General features: G+C 40.8%; 1 protein-coding gene across 12 annotated transcripts in view; it reads left to right on the top strand.

The window, feature by feature from the left end:
• LOC138026640 (polycystin-1-like protein 2) overlaps window positions 1-23,763 on the top strand; it is a 117,075-nt gene that overhangs the window by 58,486 nt on the left and 34,826 nt on the right. For all 12 annotated transcript variants that reach the window (XM_068874070.1, XM_068874071.1, XM_068874068.1 and 9 more), the window contains 10 exons: window positions 4,445-4,583; window positions 5,521-5,633; window positions 6,307-6,365; window positions 7,866-8,005; window positions 9,347-10,148; window positions 12,414-12,975; window positions 21,144-21,326; window positions 21,831-21,956; window positions 22,183-22,401; window positions 23,176-23,424. In XM_068874070.1, coding sequence (XP_068730171.1) covers window positions 4,445-4,583; window positions 5,521-5,633; window positions 6,307-6,365; window positions 7,866-8,005; window positions 9,347-10,148; window positions 12,414-12,975; window positions 21,144-21,326; window positions 21,831-21,956; window positions 22,183-22,401; window positions 23,176-23,424 — 2,592 coding nt within the window. The remainder of the gene's footprint in view (window positions 1-4,444; window positions 4,584-5,520; window positions 5,634-6,306; window positions 6,366-7,865; window positions 8,006-9,346; window positions 10,149-12,413; window positions 12,976-21,143; window positions 21,327-21,830; window positions 21,957-22,182; window positions 22,402-23,175; window positions 23,425-23,763) is intronic.

Raw genomic sequence — 23,763 nt, 5'->3', positions numbered from 1 at the left:
GCCCAGTGGTGAGGTGGTGAGAGCAGTCGCCTCTCACCAATGTGGCCCGGGTTCGATTCCCGGTTCCGGCGTCATATGTGGGTTGAGTTTGTAGTTGGTTCTCTCCCTTGCTCTGAGAGGTCTTCCTCCGTGTACTCCGGTTTTCCCCTCTCCTCAAAAACCCGTATTGCCATATTCCAAGTCGATCTGGAATGCACGGACACATGTTGAACGAGCTCCTGGGCGCTCTTAAGGTATTCTGTGGGTAAACAATTTCTATTTCCATTTCCATTTCCATTCCCATTTCCACGAGTTAGAAGTTTATTTGATGGATAAAGCCTTTCTTAGGATGTGAGATGTTCCAAGCATTGTGATCTTCTGTAGGTTTTTGATTTGCATGTTGCCCGGGATCTTTTGGATGTATTTCTCCATCCCTTTCTTTATAAGTCCCAGAGCTCCTATCATCACTGGCTTTAATGTGGTTCCGTTAGATCTTAATTTCAAGGTCTTCATACTTAGACAGTTTTTCGGTTACTTTTACTGAGGTTTTTCTGTCAGTCAGGATGGACATGTCGATGAGTACACGCAGGCAAGTATTTTTCTTTTTTGTTTTCGATGACAATGTCTGGTCTGTTGGTTTTCATCGCACGGTCTGTCTGTATTGGCATGTCCAATAGAATTTCTATATCATTTCCCTCTGACACTGTTTGCGGCTCGTGCTCGGACTATCTTTTCTTTTTGCTAATGTTAAATTCTTTACAGATATTTCAGTGCAGGTATGTGACATCCTTGTTTTGTCTATAAATGTATTCAGACTTGGCTAGCTCAGGGCATCCTGCCACAATAGGATCAACAGTTTCCTGGAACTGAGCAAATGTCCTGCATGTTGGATCTGTGCCATCTTTGAGTATTTGCTTCGGTAGCAGTTGGTCTTCATGGCTTGGTCTTGTGCAGCGATAATACAAATCCCTCTGTTTCAGATTTCAGCCCAGCTGTTTTAAGCCATTTGTTAGTCACATGTTGGTCAACATCTTTCTCACCTATTCTCTTTGGGTATTGCCCATGCATTGGTTTCTCTTCCCATTTTTTCTTTATTTGTTCTTGAGCACGATGCTTTGCTTTTCCTTTTTATATTATTATGACAGTTTGAAACTTTTGAATGTCAATACCTTAAAGCTACCTGGGGCGTTAATCGTAACCCAGGAGCTCCTTAAAAACACCATGTTCAAGTCCTATTTACAAATATCTTTCTAAAAGTATTATCCACTTAAATCTATTAAAGTATGTGAAAATATAACATAAATGATTGCTAAAATTAAAAAAAAAAAAGAATAATAATAAAATAATAATAATAATACATATTTTTTTTACAATAATATCCTTTGCTGAAATGAAATTCGTGTTATATTGCTCGTAAAGTTTATGTGATTACTTTAAAAGTGCGGGCAATATTAAGAGAGCTTGATAAGACCGATTTCTGCATCTTTAGCAGGACTCCTTTAGTTCTCACTCTTGACCCGAGTAAATTCCTCATTCCCTCCTCCATGTCTGTGGACCATCCACCTAGCACGTCAATAATGATGATGTTGTATTGTTGCACATCGTACCCAGGGTACTGTCGCTTTATCTCCCATCTTAGGGGGGCATACTTGGCTGTCTTCTCCTCTTCCTTACTTGTTCGGTTATCAATCCATGGACAGCTCATCTCTAGTGCTATCACCTTCTCCTGTTGGTGGTCGATAAAACGGGCATCGATTCTGTTTGCTCTCACCTCGGTGTGCTCAGCATAGAGCGGGACATCCCAGTAGGCTTGAAACTGATCGTTTTCATATACCGGTTTGGGTTTTACTTGGGAGAACCATGGTGGGACTTTGTCAATAAGGTTTGCGTCCTTCAGGATCTCGAAGAAGAGGATCTTCAAGGCGTTATTGTGCCTTTCCAAGTACTTGTTCTGGGCCAAGGTGAGACATCCAGCTAGAATATGCTGAACTGTTTCTGCTGATCTACTGCATAGCCTACATGCCACTTCAGTAGCTGGTCGGGCTCGCACCTTGTGACTGTAATATATTCGTGTTGGCAATAGTTGCTCGTAGAGCTCGATCACTCCTGCAACGGTGTTGGACGGACACAACGTCCAGTCCTTAAGCCAAGCAAAGCAGTCTGCTTTACTCAGACTTACATCCTCCCACCTACTTGTGTGTAGCTTTCCTTGCCACCTCTCTTCCCTCACAGCCTGTGTATTCTGCTTTTCTACAGTTTCCTTCAAGACAACTTTGATCTTCTTGTCTGTGATTGTTACTCCCCCCTGGGTGATGCAGGGTGACGGGTGCTCAAGGTCCAGGCCAAGACCGAGCTCTGCTGCATACTTCATGCTATCCTTTAAAAATGAATGGTGTCCCACCTCACCTGCTCTTTCTTCAAACTTTCTCACAACTGCAATGGTCGGGTCCAGATTCTTGTAGACTTTCAGAGCAGCCTTTATCTTGACGAGTTTGTATTCTTGCTCGACTGATTTCAGCCCGCGCCCCCCTTTTTCCCTCGAGAGGTACAGTAATGCTGTCGAGCCTAGGGGGTGTTTGCCGCCGCTCTGAACCAGGATTTTTCGAACTTCTCTGTCAATTTGCCTAAGCTCTGCTATTGGCCAGCTCTGGGTCCACATTAGATACCCCAGTATGGGAAGGGCAAATTGGTTCGATGCAGCTACGCGGTTGTGATCTGACAGTGGACTTGACCAGATGACTGACATGCGTTGTAGGTATTCTTTGGCTGCAACATTCAAAGCTAACTTGTCATCTTGTTTTAGGTTCTTTAATGTTCCCAGGAACTTGTAATAAGTTCCTTCCTTTAGATTTGTCAGTACTGCTCCGTCATCCAACTGCACTCCGGTTTCATCCTTCACCTGTACGCCTCTCCTTACATGGACGGTCGCGCATTTCTTTGGGTTCCATTCTAAGCCTATATCTTGCATCGCACTCTTGCTTGACTTCAGAACCTTGTTGAGTTTGATCTCTGACGCTGCAAACGCCTTAAGGTCGTCAATATACAGCAAATCCGTATCTTTGTGCTTAAGGGTTTGGACAACTTGTACCCCTCCGAAGCTCGTAGTTTCCAAGCCACAGGATTCATACACAGGGTGAACAACCTGGGGCACAATGCATCTCCCTGAGGGAGGCCGCGTCTGAATTGTATCACTTCAGACTTCTCTATCCCCTGCTTCGTCTTTGCGACGACTTTCGTGTTCCAGCTGTTGCACAGGCTCTCGATAGTGCGGCACAGCCAGGTTGGGAATCTGTGTAGAATCATCATCTCAGCAAGCCATTCATGGTCAACTGAGTCAAAAGCTTTCTTGACATCAATCCAGGCCATGCTCAAGTTACGTTTTCCTCTGTAACAGTCTTGTGTGACCATTCTATCAATGAGCAGGTTATCAACAGTGCCACTGCATCCTGATTTAGCGCCTCTCTGTTCTCCCTCCATTAGGCCATATTTATTTAGGTGACGATCCATTGGTCCTAATAAGCATGATGTAAACCACTTATACATAGTGTAATAAGCAGGTAATTGGTCTTTGGTTGCTACTTGAGAATTCTCCTGGCTTAGGGATCAACGTCGTTTTTCCCTCGGCAAACCACATGGGGTATTCAGAAGGACTCTGGCCGATGGATTGGAACGATTTTATTATTATTATTATTATTATTATTATTATTATTATTATTATTATTATTATTATTATTATTATTATTATTATTATTATTATTTCGACAGTGAACACCATCATTATCGTAGTGATAAAAATAGCAACAGTATTAATACCTAGTAGAGAGTCAAAAGAGTCACGGAGATTACAAATTACAGTTCATACATCAATCATTAGTAAGAATAGTAAGATCCTAGTGTCTGATGAAACGTGTTTCGTGTTTTGGCCATAAATTTCCATTCTTAATTAAATTTGAAGCAAAGAATTTTGAGTCCCAGACAAAAAAATTGGACTATAGAGGGCATGAAATAGTATAGGTTAGCACACGTTTTATCAAGTCCAAAAATATATATTTTCCCACTATTGCAACATGATAGATTAAGTGAACTCCACCAAAATTGTTCGGGATATCTGTAACTCGAACAAAAAATCATGTTTACGTCAACTTACAAATTTAGGACGTATAACTTTATCCGGTGGATAAGCCACGAGCCAACGGTTTCTGTTTGCGCAAATGTTTATTACTTGCGCGCGTAACTGTGAATATGCATACTCTAAACACATCTAAGTACAGGAGTGTTCGTACATCTTTGTCAGAGTTTAACGCGAAATATATTTTACACTTATCCACTGCATAAAGTTATCCCGCTTTTGAAGAACTTCGGCCTGGACATTTGGATTGATTCTGTTTATAACTGAGTATCTGTATAGCAAAATGAAACTTCTGTTATTTGCAAAAAAGATTCGAAAATGTTTTTTCATTTCCAGGAATTTGCAGGAAATAGTGATTGGAATACAACTGTGAGACACCAATTTCCGGCTGAAAACGTCAGAAAAGTCTCAATCAAACCGCAAACGTTTCACAACAACGTGGCCTTCAGATTTGAACTCTACGGGTGCACCATGAGTAAGTTTATACAGTGTAATTTCAAGATTCCCACTTCTCTTTTGTTATTCAACAACTTAACTTATCTAAAGACCAGTTGACCATTCAGTTGAGAGCCTGGGTATGACTTCTTCCATTGACAGGTAAGAGCGTTGTCGTAAACGGCAAAATCTGCAAAATCCCTGATGGGAGGAATTTATTGATATAAATCCCTTGACTGAAGTATCCTTGGCTGATGTATTCTAAATGGACACCATCCAATGGCAATCGCATTTTGGAAGTATACCCGCCACTCAACGATTCTAATAGTCAATCCTCGAAGGAAGAAAAATCTCCCCAAAGGGGGTAACATAAGTTATCACGAGATTACCACTCAAAGAATCAAGATTAGTGGCAAATTACGCTAGTCCTAGTGTTGTTTTCCACGGTAGTTTTGCAACAGATATTGGCCGTTTGAATACTAGACACCCATAATTCGTCTCGACGGATTATACGTCTCCAGTATAAAACCGGCCATTTTGCCTAATTTGTTACTAGATCTTGTTTTTCAAATGGGTTTACGCAATCTTTACATGGAGAGAAAATCATGAAATAAGCCAGATATATATACATGGAACGTTGGCTTCAAGACCATATAACATTTAAGTGGCTGAAAAGTTCCGTTACCGGTATTATCTCTCACTTAGAACAGAGAGCGACAATTATAGTAAAAAATGGAATCTCCGGCTTTATCTTCGCATTTCCAATGAATGTTGCTCCAAAAACTTGTTCCCCATAAGTTTAAATTATTGCAATAGAGAAAGAAGTAATACGTTTTTCCTCAAAACCTGAAATTATGGCCGCGATCAGCTATAACATATGATTAAATAAAAAAGATTGAAGAATTTCATTGGAGAAGTCGAAGGTTTTGCTGCAACCTGCTGGAGAGATGACGCATTTGACTTTCCCTCATCTGCAGAAAAGTCTGTTATCTTGTGGCTCAAGTGGACAAATGAAAGTTGCACATTTGAAATGTTACAATACAAGAAATCCGATGGATTTGAAAGCATTAACGCCCAACTTCAGAACGAGGTGAGAATTTCGTCGCGTTTTTGGCTCAGTGCTTCTGGGATTCATAAATGCGATTATTATTTCCACTTCAGAGTTCAAGTCCCCTATTTTTGGCTATTTATTCAATCTATTTATTCAAATTGTCGAAGGTCCCACCGGCAGATAGGCCCTTGTTGTGAAATTGGGAGCACTGAGGGATGGCGCAGGAGTTAGAGCACTCGCCTTCCACCAATCACGTGGCTCGGGTTTGATTCCTAGCCTTGCTGTGATATGTGGGTTGAGTTTGTAGTTCTGTACTTTTGTTTTTCTTCTGGAACTCCAGTATTCCCCTCTCCTCAAAAACCAACCTACGATTTCATCTGAGTTGATTTGATTTGACTTGATTTGATGTCTGTAGAGTGTCCCAATTAGTGTTCTTCCCCACCCCCTTCAACTCCCATCACTACGACGTAACTCTCGGAGTAGGGAACGATCACAAAAGAGCACGCACTCACCACCAACACCACCAAAACATGGCATATCTTACTGAGAGAGTGTAGGGGCACATTGTTACCGGCTACATTACTTCATTACATTACTTCATTGAGAAACAACCAGTAGTTCTGAAAGGTTATTGCAACAAGACGCCAAAGCCAAACAAAGAGGTGCTATTAAATTATTGCGCAACAGCCACCTCTAATTTTGTCTCTGACAGGAGCTTCGCGAGATCAGCAACCTTCCGGGAATTCAAGTGGTCAAACTCGAACATCTAAGGTATTTCAAAAGGTTTTGTAGCTTTTGAATCAGAGGACAAATGTTCTCCCTGGTTGATGAAATGAAGATATGATGTTTTAAATGATGATTCAGGAAAAGAAATATTCGGAGCTCTACTTTGCAGGACTCAAACTTACGAGTCTTTCTGCAGGTATCCAAAAGCATTGTGTTTTTGGCCACTTGAGATTAGTCTTTATTTGGACTTGTTTGTTTTTTGTCTTATTTCTTTTGTTTTACGTTATCTCTGCTCCGGTACCTGCAGAAGAAACCAAACCTTCGACTTTCCGATTGGAAGATGAAAGATTTGTCATTACACTTATTTCCGCCATACTGCTCGGAATGAAATTCTCGAAGGGATGCATTCTTGGCATATTCGAATTCAGTCTCATGAGAAAGATGATAATTTTGTGAGTAAGAGTGTCGTAGGTTCGAACCCTGCAAAGAGGCAATTGAGATTTTTTCCGAGAATCCCCAAGTCAACATAGAGAAATTTTTTGTAGTACTAAAACAGTGGATAGAGTTGAAGGCTCGCTCTCCTTGGCTACTCAAGACTCAATCTCTGAATATCCTCCGAGCAACTCACGCGGGATTTGCGCCCGAAAAAAATTGTAATTGTTGCAGGAATAAATGAGTTTAAATCATGTTTTTGTACAACTATTCACTTCAGTGTCCGTGGCTAGTGCTGGATATTTACCTTGCCGCTTCGTGGCTCGGTAAATATCTACCACTAGCCACCTCCACTTCGGTGAATAGGACAATCACACGACGTTTGGAGTGCATATCGTTTATTTGTATCCCTCGTAAAATCATTTGCACCTTCGCGGATGCCCGATAAAAGTGATGTGATAATCATTATTATCAATACGCAAGGCCAAATCGTACAAATTTATTTAGAAAAAAAAATTAACAGAGATGTAGCATGAAACTGTAGTATGGAAAGTTGTTGCTACAATACGATCAGCTAAACAAGAGCAAAAAACTCATCCACAAATTTTCGCGCCAACTGTGGCATTGAACTGGTGTCCACAGGATCTCATTGGCTAAGCCAAATTGTTTAAAATCTCTGCATCCAATCAGAACCAGGGCGTCAAATGCATTTTAAGCCCGGGCATTTCCCGTTTGGTCCGCCCCTTTGGGGAGTGGTCAATTAAGTATTATTCTGTTGAGTAGCCAATCAGAGCGCGCCTTCGACGCGATCCATTGTTTTAGTATTTTTTATTAATCATGTTAACTTACGAATGGCTCACCTTGGAAAACAGGGATGACGCAGCGGTGAGAGCACTCCCCTCCCACCAATGGTTCCTAGACTTGGCATCACACAAGAGTTGGTTCTCTACTCTACTTCGAGAGGTTTTTCGCCGGGTAATCAGGCTTTCATCTCTCCTCAAAAGCCAACAAACGATTGATACATGTTAAATTTGATTTTATTTCTGTACAGTGTCCCCAATTAGTGCCTTAGTGCTAAATATACAATTGACATTATTATTGCCATTAATCTAGGCCTGGAAGCCTGATCGTTGAGCTTAAAATTGGAATGGACATAGAAGCTCAAATGCAGGAAATGATCAATGGGATCAAGAAAACAATAACGAATTCTTCCAAATTCGACAGCAACTATCTGGTTGTTAAAGATCTCCAAGGTACGCACAATGGATCCACTTCCAAACGAAATAGTGAGGTTGATGTTAAAATAATTATCTCAGCATCTTTAAAGGACTGTGTCACGGCAGTACAGCTGCTTGTGTCGGGAGCCCATTACGCGGAGCTTCCATCGGTATTTTACGCTTGAGTTAACCCTTTCCCGTATCTATTTTTAGAACTACTATATTGTGACGTATGAGACTGAGAACGTACGTGAAGTGTTTCACATACGTCACATAGGTATGTGACGCAAAAATGGCTGACCATAGGTCTCTTATGATTGGCTATTATGAAAACACCCCCCAAAGCCCCCCAGAAATAGAAAGATATTGGAAAGGGTTGCATCAGAGGGTTAATATGGAACATGGAGGCTCCGGTTAATGGGCTCTTGTTTGTGTGCAGTTTTACCAGTTACTCGCCCCTACCCGCTATGCGTTTGTTAATGTTGACCCAGAAATTACTTCGTGACCAAAAAATGTCTGTCAAGGCATACACAATTTGTGACAAACAGCAGAGATAAAAGTTTTTAAAAACTGTTAATTTGAAGAGTTTTCAAAAACCCCAATTGCAACCCATTTCAATCTTCTTGAATTTTCCTATCCCTGTCTAGTTTTGTATTTGCCAATGGAGTGCTTCATCTCTTACCCCATTACCCCAAAAACTGTTGTCTGTGACACGTTTTGTCATGGGTTGGGAACATTAATTTTCTGTTTTATTCAAGCCTTCCTTCAATGTTCTAAGTATTTAGTTTGAAGTTTCGTTTTATTTGATTGCCAGTTCCCAGTCGTTAAATTTGGCTGAATTTCGTGAGACAGTTCCTTTAATTAAGCAGCTGCACAAAAAGAAAACATTTCGGGCGTATTTCGGGAGCCATGAATCCTTGTTTTTTTTTCTTTTTTAAGCAAGACGTTTGGACACATGATGCTTTCATTATTATTTTTTCTTGTCTCCAAAACATATTTTAATAAAGACAGGTTTCCAATATGTCGCATATGGCTCTTTAGATTCCTCCCGAAAAATTATATGTGACTTCCTGGCACACGTGTCCCACAGAGCAGCCATCTATGTGACGATTGTCCTGAAAAACAATCAAGCAAACAGAAAATATAATCAGTTTCAAATAAGTGTGGAGCTGATCGCCGAAAAAGAAAAATGGTTGTCTAGAATATGCAAGGAACAATCGATATAGTTCTACAAGTGATTTTTTGTTCATTGCATCAAGTTGCTACGACAAAACTTTGCATGGGCATTAAGAACCTACCCTTCACATAACTCATTTTTAAAAGACAACTTTTCCAGCAGTTTAGGTGTAAAAACTAATATATTCTTTGCCTTTCCAGGTTCATTTTCGTGCAAGGTCCCGAACATTTCGTTTGTAAACCTCACGCAGAAACCCCAATCTACTACCGAAATCCTGCGTTCATCCAGTTACGACATAAAAGCATTAGTGAAAAGTCGCATCCCAATTCGAAAGTTGGCCACAGTGACATGGAGAATATTTCATTTACGCAACTCACACAGTTCCTATTTGGACTGGAAAAGTGTATTTGAATCATCTCAGGTTTTTAAACAAGAGGAGGTTGCTTTAAGAAATGAAACATTAATAACGTGGAAGATTTTACCTTTGGCCCTCATTTATGGTCTACACTACATTGAATTGACAGTTCAAATGAGCAATGCTTCAAATTGTGTTGACTACAAGTATGGATTTCTTCGAGTGAAAAAATCTCCTTTACGAGCTAATCTTTCTGTAAGCCCGTCGCGAAGGATTCTTTTTCAAGGTTATAACAAGGAACTTAAACTGGATGCTACAGGATCTTTCGATCCAGATGAGCCGAATTCTGATAAAGGTATATTTAAGTACACTTGGCTCTGCGCACGCAAGAGTGAGGCAATAAATAACATTGGATCTCTTCCTGTTGTCGCACCAAATGGCAATGAAACTTTGCATGGCAGAGGATGTTATGATACCGGTTCACGAAAGTTGAATTTTTCAGGTCCTGTGGCAATGTTAATATTGGATAAAATGGAATCAGGAAAGGACTATGTCATAACAATGATTGTAGCAAAAGGCAGACGAAAAGCCAACATTTCCTACGAGTTTTCGCTGAAAAAAGTCAAGAATAATGTAACAAAAATCAAGTAAGGGCATTCACCTTCTTCGTGATAACCCTCTTTATTTTATACCGTTTCGGTTGGCGCAATTCTCACTGCCACAATGATTGTGTTTAGATATATAAGTACCCAGACTCTCCACCCCAGTTTATAAGGCCAGGTATCAATGAAGACCCATGATGATCTAATACCTTGTGCGTCACCCCTTATTGAAATCCTCGTGCATCTATTTATGGGCATTTCTGGACATATCTGGACATATCTGCGTGTCACATAGATACGTTAGCATAATGCCAAGGAAAACGCTTTCTCCATCGGGCCTGGAGGCCCAGTGACAAAAAAGGCCCCTTCAAGAGTAAACATACAAAGATTTGTATAGAATTTCGCTATTTAAAGCTTACATTCGGTTCCACATAAAAAGGTTCCCCAGCTGTTTTTCTTTTCCTTGTTGTTGCAGAGCCCTTATTTTACCTTTAAGTCAAACCAGAGTACTAACCCTTTGTATTTCTAATCGTAAGTCTCTAGAGTCATGAGATCGAGAACGATGACCAACATTATTGATGTCTTTGGACACTGAGAGCTCCTTGCTTCCTCCCTTCCTTCCTTCCTTCCTTGCTTCCTCCCTCCCTTCCTCCCTCCCACTCTCACTTCCTTGCTTCGTCCCTTCTTTCCTCCTTTCCTCCCTCTCTCCCTTCCTCTCTTCCTTCCTCCCTTCCTCCCTCCCTCCCTTCCTCCCTCCCTCTCTCCCTTCCTCTCTTCCTTCCTCCCTTCCTCCCTCCCTTCCTTCCTCCCTCCCTCCCTTCCTCCCTGTCTTCCTTCCTCCCTTCCTTCCTCCCTCCCTTCCTCCCTCTCTTCCTTCCTCTCTTCCTTCCTCCCTTCCTCCCTCCCTCCCTTCTTTCCTTCCTTCCTTCCTCCCTTCCTCCCTCTCTCCCTTCCTCTCTTCCTTCCTCCCTTCCTCCCTTCCTCCCTCCCTCCCTTCCTCCCTCCCTTCCTCCCTCCCTTCCTCCCTCTCTCCCTTCCTCTCTTCCTTCCTCCCTTCCTCCCTCCCTCTCTTCCTTCCTTCCTCCCTCCCTCCCTCCCTTCCTCCCTCCCTTCCTCCCTCCCTTCCTCCCTCTCTCCCTTCCTCTCTTCCTTCCTCCCTTCCTTCCTTCCTTTTCTTTTTTCTCTGTTTTGAAAAACCTGTAAGGGAGTTCAAAACTCTTTATGAAAACAGATATCCATCTATCGAAAGGTTTTAAGAAACAATATTCAGAAAAATAATTATTTAAAAACAATATTATAATCGAAATCTAGTTTGACTGAGAAATCAAACTAAGTGTCTTGACAGAGGGAAGCCCAACAGCGTCGTACACTTTACATTCTAAAGAATTAGAACGAACCGGTGGGGGAGTGAAGGGTGATATTTCTATTCTCTACAACTGATTCTTATATGTTCTTTTCTTCTTCTGATAATGTTCGGGCTATTACCGTTGCTGTTGTTTCTTTCCGTGATTTTTTCACCATCAACACTTTCACAAACGGGTCGCTTAGCAAAGTAGTTGACCCATAGGAGTCAACACTACGGTCAAATTTCGGCTTAAAGAGGGGAGATTCTTTTATTTGAAAATACTTGGCTAACCGACAAGAGAAGTCAACGGGACTATTACTGGATATATTTCAAAGGGATAGCTGGCTCTGGTAAAAAACAAAGGAAATGAAAAACAATGCATACCACTCTAGAATCGCCTTTGATCGTTCGATTTCTTATCTCATGTTTGATTTCAATTGTACTCTGCTTTAAGGACGGTGCCTATTATTGTTATTGCGCATACGTTCTGCGCATCTCGAGATACTCGGGTTTGCCATCAGTGATGCTTACTAATACAGTGATATTGTTGCGCGGTTTAAAACTGTCTGGAGAAAGTACATCTTAGTAAGTACTCTTGTTATCCAAAAAGAAAATTGGGGGTAACCAGGTATGTTTGAGAGATAATTAAGCTTCAATTTGAGAAAGAACGCCATACATTGCTTGTAAATTTTAAATCCTTTACAATTATTATTAATCAATTATCTTTGAAAAATGCGTTGGTTTCCCCCATTTTTTTTCTCCATAACACTTGTTAAGATCTACATTTCAAAAATACCTTAGTAGGAGGCACCGTCCTTAAGCTACTCTGATAAAAGACAACTTGGTTTACATTAAAAAATAACACACCTTACTATAAATCACCATCTTGCTTTGGAGTTAGATGTAGAAACTGCGTGTCTTGTTAGCGGAATAACTAAACTGTCAATTCTACGTCTTCTTTACAGATGCAACAGAAACTGCAAACAAAAAGTTGACGTTCAAAGGAATATGAGGTTTGAGGGCAACTGCATAGGAGAGATCTGTAAGCAAACTACTCCACAACTAACGTGGCTTCTATATCGAAAAAAAGATGGCAGCCTTATTAAAAAAGTGCAGACCAGCAATCAAGGGAAATATCTGGAAATTAAAGAACGGGTCTTAGATGAAGGCGAAGTTTACCAACTTAAACTCTTCGGATACTTTTCTGAGGACATCGAAAATTCAACTGAAACCTATACGTTTACTACAAATGAATCCCCCAGCGGTGGGAATTGCACAGTGAATAAAAGGGAAGGTTTTGTATTGGAAACAAACTTCATATTTACTTGTTTCGATTGGAAAGACAAAGACAGTAACTTAACTTATGAGTTTGCTTACACCACTTCAAGCGGTGCTCACGAAATTATCCAGGAAGGAAAACAAAACATTCTAACGACAGACAAGATTCCAGTTGGAGATGAGGTTAAAGTGGACATATTCGTGAAAGACCAGTGGGGAGGATACGGAATGAAAAGTGTTCATGTCAAGGTAAGAGCTATATTGCCACGGCAATTAGTCTTAGCGATCGAACGACTTAAGATTGCTTTAAGAACGAGAGCATGAAATGCTATCTTTAACAGTACAGTATTAGGCTCGATTTGATTTTTAAAAGACTCACTGTCACAGACAAGATCCCATAATTTTGAGGCTTCCAAAGTAATTCACATTAATTAATTTCTCTGTCCCACCAGACGCCAGGAGAAGACGTCATGCATATAACTTCTGATAAGACAATGTCCGCACATGACATGGAAAGTAATTCAAAGTGCTAAAGTTTTTCGGGATTCTTGCTGTCACTTGGTTGTGGCAACTCTAAATACCTGTATTCTTGTTGTTCTCAATTGTAATATTCATCAACAGAATTTGAATATAATTTGGAATACACAAGTGAAAGGATTTTGTCTCCGGTAACTTCAACAAAATAATCCGACTTTATGTCTTTTAGTTAGTAATTTTTTCAACGTGATTCAATTACTCCACAATAAAAGAAAGCTAACCCACAATTTTCACCACACGCTGTTCGCCGTTTTCTAAGCGGCGGTACGTTACTTAAGCGCCCGTTTCAACGATTTTAAGTAAAAGAGAGACTACTTGCAGTCTACTCAAAAGCTTGTGCGTTGGAAGAATATCCTTCACTTGCGATAAAGGCGAGTGGCCCCTGATGCCACTGGGTCACATAATTTTCGCCAGAAATTAAAACTAGCCACGTTTCACTTCCGATTAAAATTAGCATTATGCATTTCCCGTCATGGGTGACTCATGCACACATCAAAATTCTCAAAAGCAGTAGATTTCTGTTTCTTTGAAAAATTCAAACGTTTTATTCTTCAAGACTCAACTAGATAGTAAGATAATGGTTTGACACTGACTGTTTTTACTGGGTTGCCTTATAAGGCAAACCCAGTCGAGGTCTTCGTTTAGTTTGTTTGTTTTCTTTTTTTTCTTTTTTTTCTTTTTTTTTTTTTTTTTTTCCGTGTCGGTAAAAGTCTTGCCTGTCACTCCCCTGGTAAGTGGTGTCTTTGTGTATAGAGCCTTCTGGGCGTATTTTCTTAGGATCGAGAGGGTAGTGGAACTGCGTAGATTTCTCTGGTGGGCACAGTAGAATCATTAACTTAGCCTGCAATGGCGTCGAAAGTCATGCAACGCGAATGGCGTTTTAGTGGATCCTTAAACAAAATATACCCTTATGGAGCTCAATAATGGAAAGTCAGTTGGATAAACTAGGTATGAATCTCAAAAGCGACGAGTACTGGACCTCGACAACAACCTATCGCCCGTCGAGACGAAATCAAAGTGAGCAGTATTTACCTGAAGTACATGGTAATTTGACACAATTGAGTTTCTTGTCTTCACGCACGCAATGAAATAGAAAGACGTTTTCGCCTCAAAGAGCAAATATGTTGTTTGTTTCAATAAAATTTTCGCTGGAAAAGGATTCTGTGGTATTTTCTGCCTTTGTGAATTATAATATCATGTTGTGTATTGAATTTTCGAGCTTAAGGTTGAAATGTGATATGGGAGAAGTTTTTTAGTATTGCTCTGTAAGCAGGAAGGGTTCACAGGCCTGTTGGAAGCGTGCTTGAGTTTCAACAAAATGAGCCCCAAAATCAGTGAAAACTTGTGACGCAGATGAATAATAAAGTAGCTGCTATTTCCAAAATGATGGAATTACCTGGTGATAAATAACGTCGTACGTGTCTTGGAGAGTAAATTTTGACTTTACATAAATAAGAGTTGGGCGATTGTGATCTTTGTTTTGACTTCGCTCATTTCATTGTCAAACTTTATAACACTTGACAGAAAAAGAAACTTACAAAAACCCGGTATCTTGCCATCATTTGACACAGATGCTTCACTGTTTGGCGAGTAAACATACAGCGGTAACTTAATCACGGCGCCCGCTGAATTCCGGCCATGTCACTTTCGATTTTGCAATTTACTTGAACGTAGCAAAAATCTCCCAAAATGTTTGTCGCTGATCGTAACTTTTTATATTCTATATTCACGGTTCAAAATTAATGTTGTTTTGATGTCGTAAATATTTTATTCTCGATCGACCGTCCGGGAAACTTCCTTCTGCTCTTTCTGAAAACTGTGTATCAATAGTTATTTGCTTTTTCATCAATATTTGTTTTGCATAAAGCAAGCTAACAAGATCTGTACCTTGCTGAGTTCGCATTTGTTAGAGTTAATAGTATTTTCGGTCCGATGCTTCTGTTTTAAGAGGGGTAACATCATTTTGGTCTCCCATCCAAACACTAACCCCGCCCGGCAGGGCTTAACTTCAGTGAACTTTAGTATTAGAAAGCCATCAGATGCTCAGAGGGCACACTTGTGGTAAAACGAAGTTGTGAGGGAACTTGAAAATTATCAACATGTCAGCCCAGAAGCCAATGTTTCTCGCTTCTCTTTTATTACTGGCTTGCCAGTATGGCAAACCAGTTGGAATCTGTGTTTAGTTTCGTGTTTTTTTTATTTTTTTTTTCCGTGTCGGTAAAAGTCTTGCCTGTCACTCCCCTGCTAAGTAGTGGCTTTGTGCATAGAGTCTTGTCTGTGTATTTTGTTAGGTTTGAGGGGGCTGGGGGAATACGTAGATTTCCTTGGTGCACACAGATGAACGTTTAATTATTAAACCCGCAATGGCGTCGAAAGTCGTGGTAACGGGGATGGCGTTTTAGTGGAAAAAATATACCTTTATGAGATCAAGAATGGAACGTCAATTGGAATAACGAAACAGGCGGGGAAAATAAATATCTGGAATCTTAAAAGCGACGAGGGATGTCTTCGAGAACAATTGCGGTCGGATATGAGAAAGTGTGTGTTGTTTCTAATCTTATTTTATAAACTGTGCTGGTATGTAGAACACTGACAGTAAGTGGGAAATTGAGTATAGGTGTAAAAGGAATCGAATGTCTTGAATGTATCACAGTGTTTACCGAAGTGGCATCTCATTTGTCTGGCAATTGGCATTTAATTTGCAGTCAAGCTGTACAGTTTTCAGGTAAAAAAATAATTGAAAATGTGACAGTGAAGAATTATTGGAAAGAAAGGTTGTTGTCTATTTTGTGCTTTGGAAAAGGTTCTTTAGGAAAGAGTTCAATCTTGAACTGAAAAATATATTTATTTGCATATCGTATGGTTTGTGAGACGGATTGTTTCTTGTTTGCACGCACGGAATTGGAATAGAAAGGGTTTTTTTTTGTCTCCAATAGCAAATATTTAGTTAGTTTCAATAAATTTCATGCTGGAAAAGGTTTTTGTGAGATGTTTCAACTGTTGTGATTCATTGTGCTGTGTAGTATTCGAGTTTAACTAATTTGCATAAGTGACTTGAAATTTAATACGCATTAAATAAAGATGACAGGAATTTGTAGGCATGATTGTTCTGGCAAATGATTACAGCTGGCGATCGTTTTTAATTAAGGTCAGAAAAAGATTTCAGTATAGTCACTCTTGTGTAAAATGAAGTTATTGTTAACTTGAGAAAACAACAATAGGGTCGTTTATACGAGAGAAAATAAGCCGCGGCTTACTCTGGACGCGGCGTACATAATACGCGAAAGGAACTATTTATACGAGTATAAACTCCCAGGCCAGGATAAGCCGGGGCTTGAGAAAGCTGTGAACGTAGATTTTGCATCATTTATATGGGCTGTTCGCGTTTTATTTTCTCTCGTATAAACGGCCCTTAATATTTCTTTAACTTTTTTAAAGAGAGAGATTTCGCGCAAATTTTATTTCAAGCTATTCAGTTGAAATATTATTTCTCGCCATTGGCTTCGTTTGCGTGATCATTTACTGGTGTTGACATTTAGGAGGTAGTTGTTTGGTTCTAAACGAGTAGGAATAAAACGACCAGGAATGAGCGAATTTTAGTGGGTGTGCGATAGCAACACGAGACAGGAGTCGAAAGATTCTAACGATAGACAGATACTAACTAACCCCTCCTGCAATAAACGAAGGGAAACAGGCGTTGGTGGTTTGTGTGAATTTATAGCACTAAGTGGATAGAAGTCGTCATGTTTTGATTAAGCAGCTTCAGAGACGTCCTTCTGAGGAAACAAGTTGTTAAAATAGCTAATTGTGATTGGAGAATTTCGATCCTAAGTATAATAAGTATGATAATGCCTTTTATTGACAGGCAAAACCATATGATTGAGCGTGATCATACCAAATATCATTTGTTTGCGCGATCAAGTTGTGGCGAAGTGTGTAGCCCATGACAGTATGTCGTTTGTGAGCATATTTCTTTTTGTTGTATTAAGCTTCTTCCTCGGAACGCTCAAACAACTCACTTATGCACACGCCGTTTGCGGTAGACCCACACTAAAAGATGCTGTTGAGCGATTGTTTTGGCCGGGGTTGGTCCGCAAACTGAAAGGAAGTTTATATGTTGAGAACAAATGTGTACTAAATGAACAAATATGTGAAAATCATGATATGAACTGCACTGCAACCAAATGCCAAAGGAGAGAAGCACAGAACTGTGAAAGTTTCCTGAAGAAGAAAGTTCCTGATCTTAAAGTTAGTGCAAGCGGTATCGAGTCGCAGAGATGTACGCCTAGCCGGATGCCTTTAGTTAAATTTTCGATTTTGCAATTTACTTGAACGTAGCAAAAATCTCCCAAAATGTTTGTCGCTGATCGTAACTTTTTATATTCTATATTCACGGTTCAAAATTAATGTTGTTTTCATGTCGTAAATATTTTATTCTCGATCGACCGTCCGGGAAACTTCCTTCTGCTCTTTCTGAAAACTGTATCAATATTTATTTGCTTTTTCATCAATATTTGTTTTGCATAAAGCAAGCTACCAGAATCTGTACCTTGCTGAGTTCGCATTTGTTAGCGTTAATAGTATTTTCGGTCAGATGTTTCTGTTTTTTATGAGGGGTTTATTGCTTTGGTCTCCCATCCCAACACTAACCCCGCGAAACAGGGCTTGACTTCAGTGAAGTTTAGTATTACAAAGTTTTCGGATGCTCATAGGGCACACTTGTGGTGAAAAGAAGTTGTGAGGGAACTTGAAAATTATCAACATGTCAGCCCAGAAGCCAATGTTTCTCGCTTCTCTTTTATTTGTTATTCTTCAGAGACTGGAATGCTGTATTTCAATACCACACAATTCAGTGCCTTCTGATTTTCTGTAGCACGTACCACAGGCAAGCCAGTGTATGCTTCATAGAAGCATCTAGTTTTTTATGTTTCGTGCAAGAGGTTTCGGCTTGTGCTTAAGCGCTGATGAAAATCCGCGTGCAGTTTCTTTAAAACGTAGCGCGAGACTTATGCGCATGCCAGAGACCTCTGGGATGGCGATGTCGTCATTTCCAGACTGCGGATCCTTTATTGAGTACCAGGCTTCCAAGAAAAGTCGTTCGTGGTAGTTAGCCTCATGTCCAACAACTCTGACACTTCCAAAATCCATTTCGTGGTTGTTTTCGTGGACATGGCAGGCGATCTTGGAGTCATGGTCAAACATAGCAACAGCCCTTTTGTGCTCTGTAATGCGAGTTTTGAGTGATCGTTCGGTTTGACCGTGGTATACAAAACTGCAATTGGTGCAACTGATTTTGTACACTGTGCCAGATTGTGGCCGGTCAACCTTTTCTTGGGCTTTCGGTCGCGGGAACAAACTGTTCACAGTTCTCAATGGTTTGAAGGCGACTTTGATTTGATGCTGCCTTAAGATCCTACTAATCCTTTCTGAAATGACCTGCACATAGGGTAGCACCACGAAACCATTGGACGGTAGATCGGTAGGGAGTTTCGACAGCGATCTTTCACAGCTATTGATGAAGGATGAGGGATAATTGTTGTCTCGCAGTGCAGCCTTGACTCGCTTCCTTTCTTCGCGTTTCCCCGCCTGTGTTGATGGTATGTTCTGTGCCCTGCGTAGCAAGGTACTGACTACAGATTTCTTATGGCACATGGGGTGGTGAGAGTTGAAATCGAGATAGCGGTCTGTGTGGGTTGGCTTTCTGTAGACATTCACCTCAAGCTGCGTACCCCTCCTTGTGGTGTCCAGAAAAGGTAGTCCCTGTCCCTTGGTGTCCTCAAGTTCTAGAGTGAACTGTATGTGGGGGTTAATTGGATTGAGATGTTGGTGAAACTCATCCACTTGGTGCTTTCTGAGACACATGTGACTGTCGTTCACATAACTGAACCACGATGGCAATGGCAGTTTCCTCAATGTCTTCCATTACGATTTCGGCTATAAAGGGACTGATTGAGGAACCCATCGCACATTGAAAAAAGATTTGTTTGTAATGGATATTGTTGTGTTTGAAGTAGTTGTGATTGAGAACAAATTTTAACAGCCTCATGATGTTGCTGATGGACATATTTGAGCGTTCCGCTAGATCCTGATCCTTTTGGAGCCTCTCGTTGACGATGGTTAGAGCTAGATCTATGGGAATGGAAGTGAATAACGATTTAACGTCAAAAGAGATCATGATTTCGTCACTGGCGACAGCACGTTGCTGGATCTTTTGAGCAAAGTCTAAGCTGTTTTTGATAGAGAAGCGATTTCTCCGAAGAGGAGACAGAATGGAAACAAGATGTTAGGATACAGCGTACTTGGGGCTACCTATGCTGCTTGTGATAGGTCTGAGTGGTCTTTCAGGTTTATGAATTTTCGGGAGACCATAAAACGACGCTGGCGTTTAATTGCTAGTTTTTTGTACAGTCGCTAACTCCTTGAAAACTTGCAAATTGCCCGCAGCGGTTAACGTAACGAGAGAAGAGGAAAGGGCATTGGATAACCTGAGAAAAGATGAGGAGGTAACAATCGTTCCTGCCGATAAAGGGAGATCCGTCTTAGTAATGGATAAGGATGAATACCAAGAAAAAGTGTCTGTTTTGTTGAACGATACAAACACTTATTTGAAAATCATAGACAAAAGATCAAATCCAACATCAAACGCAGAAAAAAAACTAAATAAACTTTTGCTTAACATCGAAGAAGAAAAGGATGACAGCGGCTCACAAATTGGACCGCAACTGTACAAAAAACTACACTCCAGCAATTCAACGCCAGCGTCGTTTTATGGTCTCCCAAAAATTCATAGACCTGAAAGACCACTCAGACCTATCACAGGCAGCATAGGTAGCCCCACGTACGCTGTATCCAAGAATCTTGTTTCCATTCTGCCCCTCTTGGGAGAAATCGCTTCTCTGTCAAAAGCAGCTCAGAATTTGCTCAAAAGATCCAGCAACATACTGTCTCCAGTGACGAAATCATGATCTCTTTTGACGTTAAACCGTTATTCACTTCCATTCCAATGGATCTAGCTCTAACCATCGTCAACAAGAGGCTCCAAAAGGATCAGGATCTAGCGGAACGCACAAATATGTCCATCAGCAACATCATAGGCTGTTACAATTTGTTCGCAATCACAACTACTTCAAACACAACAACATCCATTACAAAAAAATCTTTGTATGTGCGATGCGTTCCCCAATCAGTCCCGTTACAGCCGACCTCGTAATGGCAGAGATTGAGGAAACTGCCATCGCCACAGCTCCACACCCCCCTAAGTGGTGGTTCCGTTATGTGGAGGACAGTCACACGTGTCTCAGAAAGCACCAAGTGGATGAGTTTCACCAACATCTCAATTCAATTAACCCCCACATACAGTTCACTCTAGAATTTAGGGACACCAAGGGACAGGGACTACCTTTTCTGGACACCATCACCACAAGGAGGTGTACGCAGCTTGAGGTGAATGTCTGATTTTCATCAGCGCGCGCTCGACGTGCTGTTATTTGAATCACGCATGCTACCGTTATATTGCAACTGATGAAGGCTTAAGCACCAGCCGAAACGTCTTGCACGAAACATTAAAAAAAACTAGTCAGTGTCAAACCATTATCTTACTATGTCAGCTCCTGTCTACCACTACTCTATTTTTAAGTCAACTAGGTTTCAAACACAAAACCGCAAATTTTCTTCAACTTGTCATGGTTGGCGACGGTCTGACTTTGTTTTCCCTTGGAACTCTGAGGGACTTCCAAGGGAACCACAGAATGCTGGCAAAGAATGTGGGGTTTGTTCTGGTTGTCCTGGTGTAGCGTATACAACAATGTCGCTTATTTGAGTGAATAAACGTAGAGAATGCTACATCGTAATTAAAAACAATCCATATGTTTTCATTAAAGGTGCGTGCAAGAAAGTTAAACGCAAGTGATCTTTATCAATACACTGTTGGCAGCCAAAGTGAAATGGGCAAACTCTTGAACAGCAAAGATGGTGGGAAAAGTGCCATGCGGCTAGCAAATACTCTTCTATCTGTCGTGTCCGCCGCTCCAGACAGCGAATTGGAAACAAAAGATAAAATAAAGGTTTGATAACAATCTACAAATACATGATGGTGAATTCATATAACTAAAAGAAAAGGAATGTAGCTAGACGCAGTCTTGTTTTCCCTTGGGCAAGCCGTACACAATCGAGTACCAGCCAGCCAGCCCAGCAGTCCAAGACAGCGTCCAAGCGCTGAAATCGCATGGCATCACGATTGATACCCGAGGGACATCACACGGGACTGTCACAATTAGGATGCGTTCTCCTTTGTCTGACGCGATAATTTAAGCATCATTCAGGAAAATTAACCGGCACATTTTAACGTTGTACACTAAGTATTGCCAATTTTTGTCGTAGACGTCGAGCAGTCCCTCTATCGTTAGTTAGTTAAAAATGACAACGTGAAATCTGGATTCGAGGAGGAGGGAGCAAAAGGGAGACTGTCATCAAAGCCGGGGAGTTAAGTTTTTATTATTACCATTATTTATTTTTTATTGTCTGTTTTTTGTTTCGCAACGAAACTGTCCTTTGGCCTTTTTTTCTAGATCAAAGATGAGATGATCAAACATTCGTCAAAGGTTAAAGTTGATGACCTTCAAGGTATAATTCTTGTGTCATCTGTCGTGGCCAGCGCAACAGATGAGCGAAGTGAACTCTCGGAAGAATCCAAGGTAGGTTGGAGGCAGTCATTCTATAAAATTCAAAGTCAACAAGCCGCTCATAAGAAAACACATTAGAGCACATTGATGACACTACGATATATGAGGTGCCAATTAAAAGAGAGAAGTCATACGTTGATGGGTTAAAATGATTGGCGTTCCATAACCTTTGTAGGCTTTGCTTTCACAAAGACAACTCAACTTCATTAGTGCAATTAATGACAGGTTTTTTCCACAGTGGACATCGGTCGACGTTCTAGAAAACATGGCAGATAAATTTAAAAATATCTCCTTGGAAAGTGAAAGACATTCAGAGGAAATGAGTAAAGCGGGGAACAATCTGCTGCTAGGTATTGGAAACGTGCTTCACGCCGCTTCCATACCAGAAGCTGAGGAGGGCACTGTGCAAGAAGTGGAGGAAGACAGTTTTGAGAAGAACAGAAGTAACTTCACCAAGGTTTGAGCCAATGTGTCTTGTAGATATTTTAAGCAACAAAACCCAATAGCACTTTGGTATTTATTGACATAAAAGAATCGAGGGTTAGCTCAATGCGCATGATTCGTAGGGACGAAACATATTTCAAAACATGGGGACCCTGTTTTCACCAAAAGGGACATTTTTCGGCTCAATCCTTGTCTTGCAACTCCACCGCGTGTGTATGCGCATTAAAACGGGGCTAGTTTATATTCAAACGAGGCGTCTCAAAATGATAAGAGGCTAGACATTAGAGCGAGGCAAACGTGTGTCCAAAAAGTCTCACGTAGGCTGCTCTTACAACCAACTGCTACCTTGATTTGCTCCCAAAACAATGAGCACAAGAATTATGAAACAGGAACAATGGAGCTTTACAGCCTCATCTTATGCCGGTCACTGATGCGTGGCATCACACTAATTTTCCCTCAATGCTACTCCGCTGTCAATTCTTGATTTTCATCCACGTTATGAGACGGCCATGTCGGTATACAAAACAATAGAAAATGGCCCCACAAGTTTTGCACAATAATAGAGTCAAATTTCCAAAAGACATTTTACTGCATTGTTCTGTACACAAACATGACCTCCGTGACGTCAAATGCGAACCATCAATTGGCGTCACGCCTCGACGACTAGATTTGAATCCACTGGAAACAGCGACAACGGTCACTAAATCTTTTCATTTCTTTCAAACAAGTAATTTGTTTTTATTATTTTAGGTTATCTTAACATGTGTATTTATACTGCTCTCATCAGATAAAGAAATTAGCCCAAAAAGCCTGGGACCTAATTAGCAAAGTCGGAGACAGCATGTTATCATCACGAGGGGTTGGTGACAAGCCAGTAGAGTTAAAGACAAAAACCATATCCATGGTGTTAAGTAGACAGCTTCCCAGTGACATCAGCAACACACCCACTACAACCAAGGACAGTGAGGTGACATTTCCAGCTCCTGATGTGCTGTTTAAAGAAGACGCGATGGGTATGACTCACGTGGACATACAGGTGAGAGGATGGACTAAAACGAAGCAAAGCGGGTGTGGCTATATACAGACGTTTGGCAAAAAGAATGACAGACAGGCTGGTAGGCAGAGGCTGTTGATCGAATTTGAACTTATCGTAAGAGGAAAGCAGGCCCTCTGGTTAGAGCGCTCGGCTTGAGATTCGGAGATTCTGGGTTCAAGACTCGTCCTGACCACTCGTTGAATTTGAACCTGTTAATAGTCCTTGGTTCAACCTGTCGGCTGCACTTGTAAATAGCCAACTGGTTTGCCTTAGGTCCTATTGGATTCTTAACAGTTGTTGTTCTGTTCTATTGTTTCATTAGTTTTCTTCCATTGGCCC

The sequence above is a fragment of the Montipora capricornis genome, chromosome 12 (assembly GCF_036669925.1).
Source record: "Montipora capricornis isolate CH-2021 chromosome 12, ASM3666992v2, whole genome shotgun sequence".
Lineage (NCBI taxonomy): Eukaryota > Metazoa > Cnidaria > Anthozoa > Scleractinia > Acroporidae > Montipora > Montipora capricornis.
This window is presented reverse-complemented; position numbering and strand designations above follow the sequence as displayed.